This window comes from Hyperoodon ampullatus (genome assembly GCF_949752795.1).
Source record: "Hyperoodon ampullatus genome assembly, chromosome: 5".
NCBI classification, from domain to species: Eukaryota; Metazoa; Chordata; class Mammalia; order Artiodactyla; family Ziphiidae; genus Hyperoodon; species Hyperoodon ampullatus.
Window position 1 is genome coordinate 88,158,213 of NC_136918.1, and position 12,501 is coordinate 88,170,713.

The following is a 12,501-nucleotide window of genomic DNA, read 5'->3' on the forward strand; positions in this document are numbered from 1 at the left end:
AGATGGTAAAGGCCAGTCGCTGTCCCTCCCCGGGAGCTCCACAGAAGTCTCAACATCACAGCCATTCCTCCAGTGGCAGCAGTTCCAAAAGTGAAGACAGAGAGGGAAAACACTGTCCAAAACCACCTTAGAGAACAACTCAAAGTCCTTCATGCGCGAGGAGCAGATGCAGGGACAAGAACGCATGCACATCATGCACAAGGACAGAGGAGATCTACACACGTTACAAGGGCACCAATTTCCATCTGCTCCAGGTGATCGAGTGGGCTGAAAACTGGAGACACCTAATAGTAACTATCCCGGTGGTTTTAGCACACTTTCAAAATAGCAAATTCCTTGGAACACCAGTTTATAAAATAGATGAAAACAAAGTGATTAAGGACAAGGGAAGGACTCCAAAGTCTGTCTCAAAATCTCTTCTCACTTGCCCTTCCCCTCTTCCTGCCATGGCCCCTCGGTAAGGCAGGAGAATGGGCGTGAGGGCAACTCAGGCATCAGACCACATGGATCCACATTCTAGCTTCAGGGCCAACCAACTTCAGGTGACCAGGTGGACCAGTCACCTAGCTTCTTTCCACCTCAGTTTTATCCACGTGTACAATGGGGATACGAATTAGTACCTCTACTACCTAGTGTTGTTGGGTTTTACAATGAAACAATCCACGTCAAAGGCTTAGCCCAGTGTCAGGCTCCAAGAAATGGTTCGATAAATATTTTTTGCTATTATTCCTGGAATCCAGAGCTTATGTACTCCAATTTCCATATCTGGGATACAGCTATGGGAGTGTGTCACGTAAGTGAAGGCTACTCACCACTTGTGTGGTGGTAGAAAATACCCCGGACCAGGTGCTTTGGTCCCAGAGTGTATAATTCCAAATGTCCTCTGAATAGGATAGAAAATGCAATTTAGTTATGACGTCTGCCCAACAAGCAAACTTAATGGTATGTTATTCAGCATTTTCTTTAGGGGCCTTTGCATGTCAGTCAACATAAGGACAAAAAGACTCACTGAAGGTGAAGCCCGTGGTTCTCCCCATGTCCTACCTTTGGGGCGGTGCTTCTCCCCATAGTAGCACTGCTGAAATGAGGGGATATGGAAGGTGTGGTTTTCTTTCGAGGCAAAGTGTCACTCAGATAGAGGCCTTCTTGGTGCTGTTTTTTCCTTTCTTCCAGACTTCTAAAATGCTTTAAATGCAAATGTAAAGCAGAATAGCGACACTTGACTAACTGAAACAGGTCACTGAAGTAATCAAGAGGTATGCATTCACAAAGAAGCTTTGGAATTTTAACACAGAATTTTTAAAAATTAGACTTGTATTCACCAAGAAAATTGGGCTAGCATTTGGTAAGGGACATAGACACTCAAAGAATTTATTACTGAACCTAGAAAAATTCAGAAAAATCCACCTGTCATTTCTGTAGTAGTGCCTGCTGCCTTGGAGCCTCAGAACAACTTACAAATTATTATGATGGTTGCCATGTGGATGGCAGAACAGCCAGTGGACAAAGCAAGTAAGCAGTTTCTCCCTTTGTCTGTCTGGACAGTTCTGTGTGATGGCACAGATCCCAGTGTGAGGAGAATAAGAAAAGGGAGAAGGAAGAAATGAAGAGAAAGCATAAACAGGGAAGTGGGTTTAAAGTTAGAATCATATTTCAATCACATAAACACACTCCAAATCCACATAATGTTTCCATATAAGGCATCCTTCTAGATTGAAAAAAGATCTTGGCCAAGGAGCCTCTACAGCAATCCCTCACATTTAAAAATCCTCCTGTTGACTATTTCATTTTTTTTTTTCAGATTCCTAAGGCAAAATTTTTGCCAACTCGAAACTTATCCAAATTTTTCTTGGCCTCCTCCAAAATGTCTTCAATAGTAAATTTATTTCCTAATTAGAGGTTCTTTAGGTTTGATCATTTTTATACTGAACTCAGGCTTTTGAAATATGTAAAAATTAATGCAACTTTGGGTTATCAAACTTACTATCAATCTCCAAACACGCCAATCATGAAGAATATCTGCAATTTAACTTTACAATTATCTGTTTATAGTAGATATTTATTAACCTAAAAGTAGTGAGGAGATATAGTCCTTTAACCAAAGGTAATAGATAGTAAAGGTAGCTGTAAGAAAGGTAAGGGCTGGGCATAGGAAACCAGAGCTCACCTACTTTGCAGGGGGGGTGGGTCTATTGACTGACTCCTTAGGATCTTCTAGGGCCAAATTCACATAAGGATTTGATTATAGTAGAAAGGAGTCTCAAAATAGATTTTTTGAATACCCAAGCATGAGTATGCATGGAATGTATCAAAAGGAGAGCAACACTTTTGGAATAATAAATTATCTATTTTAAAAAGTACAATAAAAAACTATTGTTCTATGGACCAAATGCACTGCTTGTGGTGTTATCCTGGACAAGCTACTTACCAATGCTGAGCCTCAGTTCCATGGGATTGTTAGAAGGAAGAAATAAGACATTTGTAAAATGTTGAGGAAATTTTGGCTCATAGCAGAGGAATGATGTCTATTATTATGGTTTCAATAATGTGTGAGGAAAATATTTTGTGTTGACACAGCAACTTTTTACACCATGGATTTTATGGAAATAATTATTATGGTTTTGAAAAATACCTGAAGTAAGTTGCAATATTTTGGTTGAATGGGAACTGAAGCATGAGGATGTGAAACTAGCTCAAACATATCAAAAGCCAGGAGAGGACAATCAAGGTCTCAAACTTTCTAACAATCCCCACACTCTTAGGCCATAATAAATGTCCTTAAAAAAAACAGGAGGGCCTCCCTGGTGGCGCAGTGGTTGAGAGTCCGCCTGCCGATGCAGGGGATACGGGTTCGTGCCCCGGTCCGGGAGGATCCCATATGCTGCAGAGCTGGGCCCGTGAGCCATGGCCGCTGAGCCTGCACATCCGGAGCCTGTGCTCCGCAACGGGAGAGGCCACAACAGTGAGAGGCCCGCGTACCGCAAAAACAAAACAAAACAAAACAAAAAAACAGGAGTATGCATCTTATCTTTTTAAAAAATACCTTTGGAAAAGTTGAAGAAAAGATTTCACATCAGTTAAGTTTGTTGTTAAGGTGAAACTCTAAACACCAGTTCCTAATTACCTGCTGGTCCTGCTGCTGCTGCCTTCTGTGTTTCTTAGCTGGTAGAGGAGGTGGTGTGTCATTTAAAGGAAAAGAATCGACAGATGTAGCCACGACTTCAGGCCAAGGGGCCGATGGAGGTTGAGTGATAGGATGAGGAGAAAGGGTGGAAGGAAACATAAATCCAGAACAGATAGGTGCACTTTGCTTTACAGGAGAAAGAAAAAATATATATGTGTCCATATGAAATGAAAGAATAAGACAAAGAAATGAAATCAATAATCTGATTGTTTTGTTTTCTTATATGTTACTCAAGAAGGCATAAATGATGGGCAGTATCTTTCAATTTAACCTCTTGTTAAGATCCCACACTGTGGGCAACTTGGATCCGTAAGAGGTATTTTAATTTACTATTATTTACGCCTCCCCAGATGTTTTAAAGCAGCTTAATATTAAAAAGAAATCCATACTGCAAAACAAAATAGAAGACAAAATCAAACTGGAAAGATGATTCAAACCAACAATTTTAGAAAGGCTTTTTGGTTTCTAAGAAAAGTAGGCTGGGCTAAAGTGCTAAGAGATATATATATATATGTGTGTGTGTGTGTATTTATATAGATGTATAGTTCATTGTTCTGAACTTACTTCTCCTAATACTCTATACTCTGTACCATATATTTCATGGTTTCTAGTATTATCATTGGTACAGCACTACCCCCAAATCAGTCTGTTTTTTTTCATCTCACCGTCACTCTGGCCCTCTGGTCAACCAAACAAATATTTGTCTCACACACCCTTATTTTCAGTTAACCATGGGTTAATTTTTGACATGAGGAAAGCAGTGAATGAATGAAATGGCATGCCAACACACCTCTTTATTTTGTGGCTGGCTCACCAGCACAGCTGTGGTAGGCCCAGTGGCAACAGCATCAGCATCAGCAGGGAACTGAGTGGAAGGGGAGAGATTCGTGGAATTGCCACATGGCTCATTAATTTCATTTACAATGATATAGCCCTAAAAGGAGGAATTCAGAAGTTAAACACAAGGAAAGCAAGAGCTGAGGCATGCGAGAGTATTAATGCTCCAGTACAATGGAGTTAGCTTAGAGCATCACAGCCAGATATCTGTGGTATTATCAGATGTTTCATTAAGGCAATCATCAACTATTAAAATGGATTTATGGTGCTTAATCTTGAAAAATGATATTTCAAACATTAAAAGTAAATTTTCAGATAAAATCAAAATGACTTTATTATAAATAACCTAATACCTTTGATTTAAATATCCATCCATATCAGCATTCATTCTGTTGACTGAATAGGTTGTCACTACACAGCATTTAAAATCATCACAAGCAAAAATAAATATGAGACATAAAATCGACAGTGCAATCACTCTCTACTTCAAGAACCTTTTCCATAAATCTTTATTTTTAGATTTTCCCTTCTTCTTCCTGTTTCCTGACAAATTAGAGAGTGAATAAATGTAGACTAAAGGCTACTGGTTTTTGCACTAAGACATTTATAAAGCAGTAATTTATTCGCAATGGAATCTTGCTTTTAGGTGTCTCAACAAAATGAAAATAAAAAGGACACTGTTCTCTTGTGAGCCTTCCTTAGCAAGAGAAACGCGTATACACACGCACATACATACACACACACAAATCCCTAAGATGAAGTTGCAGCTTGAGGATGTTTCAATTTAAGGCAGCTTGCCCAACTCCCAACTCTACCCCTAGAACAGAGAATTTCCAGTTACTTTTAAATTCAATGATTCAGTTCTGGCTTCAGCTTAGAGAAAATACCCATGAATCAAAATTGATGAGAATCAAAACTCCTGAATTTACATTTGAAGAAAAGGCACCTGTAAATTACCATGGAAAGTAATTGTACAGACCATTCATGATTTTCACCACACCAATAAAACAGTATGGGGCTTCCCTGGTGGCGCACTGGTTGAGAGTCCGCCTGCCGATGCAGGGAACACGGGTTCATGCCCCAGTCCGGGAAGATCCCACATGCTGCGGAGCGGCTGGGCCCGTGAGCCATGGCCGCTGAGCCTGCGCGTCCGGAGCCTGTGCTCCGCAACGGGAGAGGCCACAACAGTGAGAGGCCTGCATACCGCAAAAAAAAAAAAAAAAAAAAAAAACCAGTATAAAAAAAGAATAAAGGGTATAAATTAATATCTCTCTCTCTCTCTCTTTTTTTTTTTTTGCAGTACGCGGGCCTCTCACTGTTGTGGCCTCTCCCGTTGCGGAGCACAGGCTCCGGACGCGCAGGCTCAGCGGCCATGGCTCACGGGCCCAGCCGCTCCGCGGCATGTGGGATCTTCCCAGACCGGGGCACGAACCCGTGTCCCCTGCACAGGCAGGCGGACTCTCAACCACTGTGCCACCAGGGAAGCCCAATATCTCTCTTTTAAAGTAAATTGAGTTAAATTTAACACTTGGGTTCTTCTATTTGCCTATCAATCATTTCAAACAGTGGCTGCAGGAAAGGAAAGATATTGTTATGTTGGTGAAGCAAAAATTCCAGGCTGCAAGCAAGGTTTTCACTGAGAATTTATAATTCTGACAAAGTGGAGAAAGCCAGAGTTGACTGTTTATAAATTGGAGGTAGCAAAATGCTACCGAATTCAGTCTTGCACTTCAGAAAGGGGCAATAGATACTATGTAAAGTTTTATAAGATTAAATTGAAGAAAGGAAGTTGACAACTAGGTTGTCAAATTTATTTTATCTTTGATAATGAATGACAGTGAAGAGTAACAACTTTGAGTTATTCTTTTGCTAAGTTGGTAGTAGAATCTTTCAAAACCAAGGTTGGCTTCCTTATATGAGTCATAACCATATATCCTAATTAATTGCTTCAAAAATGTATGTCTTTTTCCAAAAGTGGTACTTGTTTAAAAGAGTTGGATATAAATTCATCACACTTTAAAAAAAGAGACAGAATGAGAGTGAGAGAGAGAAAGAAGAAAAGTGGGAGAGAGAGAAACAAAGGGAGAGGAAGGAAGAAAGGAAGGAAGGAAGAAAGGAAGAAAGGAGAAAATCAAAACATCTTCTGAGCCAAGTCTGCTTGACATGGAGGACACACAGCCACTCAACAAACACAAGAGTTGCAGACACACCAATACAGTCAAAAAGGCAAATTGGATTTTGACAACAGGAGGGCTGCAGAGAATAAGAACAACTCTTGAATAGAAAGGGAAAGATTTTATTCTTCTAAGAGGTGAAGTGACCTTAGAGCTTATCTAATGCACTTGGAAGCCACAAGCCCTTCAAACTCAGTATGTCCAGAGTCAAACCGCATTTCCCTCTCAAATCTATTCTTTCTCCAGTCTTCCCTATCTCAGTAACAGCTACTCACCATCAACCTCATTATTCCAACTGGAATAACGGCAGCATTCCTGACAATACCCTTAATTTACTTCATCCCCACATCCAATCTGTCAACAAGAACTGTCAACTCTGTCTCTGAAGTATTTCTGCATCCAGCTAATTTTCTCCATCTCTCTTCATTTGTTCAAATCCAAGCCACCAGCACCTCCAGCCTATACTATTGCAATTACCACTATATGGGTTTCCCAGCATCTCCTCTTTATAATCCAGTAGAGCAGCCCAGAGTGATCTTTAACAAATGGACCTCAAATAATGTCACTTCCCTGCTTAAAATCCCTCAGTGGCTTCCCATCCACATAAAATAAACCAAATTTCTTTAACATGGCTCACAAGACCCAGCCCCTGCCCACCTCACTGACAACCTTATTCCACTACACTCCATTCACAACCACTCTTTATGCAGTGAATCTGCCGGAACTGTGTTCTACATAACGGAGAGAAACTACGAAACTGAATGGTCTAAAAAAGTTTTTTGGAAACATTTCAAAAAATGCTTCTGAGGGACATATTATTCACTCCTATTATGTGATGAGCATTTACCTCACACACCTACACACACACACACACACACACACACACACACAACTTTCTATGAAGGAATTCCTAACTCCGCTGTCTTTTTAAAGCAGTTTATAAATAAAGGGCTTTTTGTTATTATGAAAAATTTTATGCAGAAGCAAGCTTTTTCTTTAGCTTTTTGGAAAAAAATAAAACTATTTTCTTTCTCAGTCAGGGTTTTAATTTTCCAAATTAGAGTTAAAATATTTAACCATTATAGCAATGTAGCTCTGTAAAAAGATATTTGGGAAAGGGTTGCGATGGGGCCTGGGAAAAGATGGATGTTTGGGATAAAGAGAGTGTACAACTTAATGTAAATAGGATTTTCCAATTTAGGGGCAAAATTAGCATAGACAACATGGGGGGAAAAAGGAGATAGAGATGTTTGGGGGCATTTTCATGTTCTAGAAGACAGGAGAAAGAGAAGATAGTAGGAAAGAGGAGAAGCTGAGACAGGAAAATGGAGGAAGGAAAGAAGAGAATTTAAGACTAGCTTTGGTCTGGATCCTAAATTTTTTGAAACTTCAAGTTAACCCACAATGTCACTGTTAAGCAAAGTATACACACACACACACACACACACATACACACACACAGAGTGAATCTGCATTAGACACAAAGATAATCCCTGAAATTCTCAAAGCACAAATAACAAAAGGCAGGAAAACCATCAAAGCATTGAGTGCTTTCATAAGTCACTTCAGTTAGTGTTTTTCCTAGTCAGCTAATCGCTTAAAACTGAGGCACATCTCCTGAGTTCTAAGGTGATATAAGTAGACAAGAAAAATTACAGCTTACCTCTTTTAGAGTATTGGGGTTGACAGGAAACCCTTTGCCCCCAGAGAGGCTGGAGTATTTCTTTTCCAAATTACAAAGATTTTCCTTTTCCTGAAGGAACACAAAATCTATTAAACTGAGTCAACCTTGTATTTCCCTGATGACTAACGACTGAGTATTCTTTCATGGGACTTATTGACTTTTCACATAACTTCTCTTGTGAAGTGTTTCAATTCCAGTCTTTTGTCTGTTTTTTAAAAATTTATTTATTGGTTGTTTATCTACTATTTTTGAGTTTGTAGGAGTTTTTAATATATTCTGGATACAAGCCTTCTGTCATTTCCTCTTTAAGAAATCTTTGCTTTCTCCAAGGCCATGAAGGTGTACTTGCACACCTGTATTTTCTAGAAAATTTTTCACCTTAATTTTTATGTTTAGGTCTATAATCTGTCTCAAATTAATTTATATGCATGGTGTGAGGATGAATGGTATTGAGATTCATTTTTTTCCATGTTTACCTAGTTGATCCAGGACCACATGCTGGACTTTCCTTTCCCTACTGGATTGTCTTAGAACCTTTGTCAAGAATCAATAGACAGTATATGTGTGGGTCTATTTCTGGACTCTGTTCCATTCCTTTGATCTATATGTCTATTTGTATGCCAGTACCACACGCTCTTAAATACTATGGCATTATAGTAAAACTTGAAGTCAAATAGTATAAATCCTCCAACTTTATTCTTCTTATTCAAAGTTGTTTCAGCTCTTCTATGCCCTTTACATTTTCATATGCAGTCGATTCTCATTATCTGCAGTAGTTGTGTTCTATAATGTTCCATGAACAGTGAACTAGGGAATATTGAACCATTGGGTTTCTGGTCACAATATTTTCATCAACTGATTACTGCATAACTTTGTTTTATGTGTGTCTCTTTTTAAAGACATCTTATTTAATATACAATGTTGATACATTAACATTAAATTCATAGCCAACAACACCATAATTCATGCCTGAAAGCTGTTTATCTAACTCATGTATTTTCACCATAAGGCACATCACAGCCTTCCTGCCGTTAGGAACACCAGACAATACTTCAGCACTTGTAAGCCACTTTAAACAGCAAAATCACCAAAAAGCATAAAAATGTGAAAACATGGTACTAAACGGTCCACAGAAAGGACACTTGTTTACAGTAAGAGAACTGAAACAAGAAGGCAGAGAAGTGCCTTGTTCAATCTCAGCTGGGAACATGCATGTCCATTGAGTGACTCAAAATTTTCACTGCTCTGTGCCTGTCCATCAATGACTGCATGACAAGTATTAATTTTAGGGTTACAAATGAATTTTAGTGAGCAGATGGATTCACAAATACAGGCTCCATGAATAATGAAGATCAACTGCAAATTTTATCATCAACTTGTCAATTTCTACAAAAAAATCTGTTGGGATTTTTATTGGGCCTTTGCCAGGAAGACCTACACGCAAATAATTGGAGTTCAAAACACCAGAGCAACTGAGGCAAAATGTTTGAGAGTAGTAAAAAGAGCAGAATATGTTTTACCTATTTGAGGAAAAATATGATGTTTTTTAAAAGAAGAAAATCAGAAAACATACAGATTTTTCATAGTTTGGATTTTAACACTGTGGAAAAAGCATGAATAAAATGTCTTTGTTTATTTTCTGCATTATAGTTAATCATTCAGAGCATCAGCTCATTAATGTGGAGGATTAAATAAAAATGTATATAGAAAATTCTTCCTCAAATTATAATTCACTATTCTTTATTAAAAGGTACTTACTTTGATGGAAGCAACTTTCCCTGAGTTGGAACCTGTGTTTTACTGCAACCAGTGCTGAAAAGGAAATACTTACTCTCTGTAACATCACTATTAAGTTATTCTTTTCTTTCACAAAATGATCTTGTTCTCTCTGAGCCTGCTGGACAATGTGATTAGCTTGCTTTTTCAATGCAGAAATTTTTTCCTGGAGGAAAAAAAAAACAAAACGACCATAGAGATGTACATTAGACATTCAAGGGTTTTCCAGTCTGTCCTGGGAAAGGGAGAAAAAGTGTTATAACCTGAAGCACAGTGACTACATTTCATTGATGGTAGGTAGGCAGTGATTATTACCCAGAGACAATGAGCAGTTTCTTTGAACTGACAAGCTCAAGGCTTTTCTTTACCTAAGGCCAAGTGATTCAAAATCTATTTCAAGAACCTGGAAGTCAACAGGAAATCTTGTGTTAGAATATAAATGAATTCTTGGCATCATTTTGGGAGATGCCTCATGAGAAAAAACAATGGAATTTCTTATTTAAACCAAAAGCTTAAGAAGTCACCTTCTCCATCATCCTCTCCCTCAACTTTATCAGTTTAGTACAGAGCACAGGGGTGTGATTCTAAATTCTGGAACGAGAGTTGAATTCTGGACTGGACATCCGGAGGCGGTCAGGGCTGGAGGGAGGCGGTCATCTGCATAGAATTCCACGAGGCTGCTTCTAGTAGTAGTAAACTATCAGCCATCTTTGAGAACTACTGGGCAATGGGAACAGAGGAATTCTAAAAGAGACTGTTCGTAGAATTATTCTAAATCCACTTACTATGATTGCAAAAGCAAGTAATTTAAAACAAATATCTAGATTTCTGATTTTCTCTACCTTGGTTTTCACATTTATATTCATAAATGCATCTACAGCATCAAGCAACAATGACTATAACAAGTCTCAGTTTATCTAGTTGGGGGCACCATTTGGCATGTAAATGGCAGGCTCCATAATCTGCCAAATGTGACACGTGCTTAAACACACAAAGATATTCAGATATAACAGATATACAGACGGATGGACACACGCTATAGCTATATTAATAATCATTATTGTCACATAGCAAGGGGTATATTTTGACTTTTCACATTGAACAACACCTGGCAAAAGTACCTTTCTAGCAACAATGTTCCGTTGATATTCAGCCACTTCACGCAGGAGCTGCTGGGTCAGGTTCTCCTTTTCCTCATCTAGACGGCTCTCATGCTCAAGCTGCTGGAATTCCAGGTCTTCAAAGTGTTTGCTCTCCACATCCAACAGATCAGCATCCTTTGGAGAAAAGGGAATGAAAACAAGACACACCAGAATAGCTGCAGCGTTCTTAATGTGAAGAAAAAATTATTAAAAGCAAAAAGACCAAAATATCTTTCCAGTTACAACACGGACCAGGGTTAGAACATGATAATCTTCTCTCTGGAGTTAAACCCCAGAGCAGTGACTTTAGGATGAAATTGAAAGGGACTGGGATAGGGGTGGGAGGGCAGCATCTCTTTCACCATTGGTTTTATTTATTTATTTATTTTTAATTTTTTTACTGCTTTTCTTTTCTTTCTTTTTTTAAATTTTTATTCACCATTGGTTTTAGACTGCTCTGTGGTTGCAGGAATTCTTGCTTTAAATCTACCAGGTGGCTTTAAAATGGATCATGAAATATAAAAAGAATTCAATAAATAACCTAAACATTATCTGCAGACCAAAGGTGTGACATAATCTCTTGAGAAAAATTCCTGTTTTCCACAAATTTTCAAATGAAATGAGACTTCAGTATAAAGATTAAATTCAATATTCCAAAGTTGTTGACTATAAAAAAAAAAAAATTCAAAAGTTGGCATACACGAGCTTCCCTGGTGGCGCAGTGGTTGAGAGTCTGCCTGCCGATGCAGGGGACACGGGTTCGTGCCCCGGTCCGGGAGGATCCCACATGCCGCGGTGCGGCTGGGCCCGTGAGCCATGGCCGCTGAGCCTGCGCGTTCGGAGCCTGTGCTCCGCAACGAGGGAGGCCACAACAGTGAGAGGCCCGCGTACCGCAAAAAAAAAAAAAAAAAAAAAAGTTGGCATACATAACAGATCAGAGGTCTCTAAGAGGAATATATGTACCCCAAATGGCATACCACACAAGGCACTGGGATGTGAGGAAGGAATATTAGAGCTTCTTTATATTTTTTTTAGTTTTTCCTCCTTTTACAAATTCTCAATAAATGTTCTCTAATGTACTTTCAAGTAGAGTAGTATATGTACATTATTTTAAAAGAATATATATATTTTGAGCATATATGCAATACATATAATATATACATTTATAATATAATGTGACCTATATGTATGTATACGTAGGCACGCATGCTCAAATAATTTTAATGAAGGGAGAAGTCACCAAAAACATTTGAAGATTGGAGTTCTTAAACTGGGCTTCTGTGAATCCCTTAAAATTGTTTACAAACCTTTTTATTAGAAACAGTAGAAACCCCAGCATTCATCAAGCACAAAGAATGACTCGAAAGGTTAAGCACTCGAAAGGTTAACTGAAAGGTTAAGATTATTCTAGGAATAATCTTTAGGACATTTAAGAACAAACAGAAATCACAGAAGTCAGATAGTCTAGAAGAGGCATTCTCCAACCGATGAGATGTCTGAAGACAGGAGTGAATCTGTATCTGAGCAGAGACTGCTGCATGTTGTATGAGTTGTTCTCCCATCTACTTAAAAAACAAAAAAACAAAACCACACACACACACACAAACCCACCTTATTTTGGGAGCCTTTGACAGAACTGTAAATGTGGTATGTATAGAAGATTTTTTTTAAAATATAATTTATAAATAATTAATGACCAAAAAA

General features: G+C 38.6%; 1 protein-coding gene across 3 annotated transcripts in view; it reads right to left on the reverse strand.

Annotated features, from left to right (window-relative positions):
• The window catches only part of PHLDB2 (pleckstrin homology like domain family B member 2), a gene marked incomplete at both ends in the record, with an annotated part of 112,089 nt that overhangs the window by 30,495 nt on the left and 69,093 nt on the right, over positions 1-12,501 (reverse strand). For 2 of the 3 annotated variants that reach the window (XM_079704218.1, XM_079704217.1), the window contains 5 exons: positions 1,045-1,185; positions 3,975-4,118; positions 7,859-7,948; positions 9,711-9,821; positions 10,777-10,932. In XM_079704218.1, the coding sequence (XP_079560344.1) occupies positions 1,045-1,185; positions 3,975-4,118; positions 7,859-7,948; positions 9,711-9,821; positions 10,777-10,932 (642 nt within the window). Of the gene's footprint in view, positions 1-1,044; positions 1,186-3,124; positions 3,311-3,974; positions 4,119-7,858; positions 7,949-9,710; positions 9,822-10,776; positions 10,933-12,501 lie in introns of all 3 variants that reach the window. The other variant, XM_079704216.1, reaches the window with a different exon arrangement.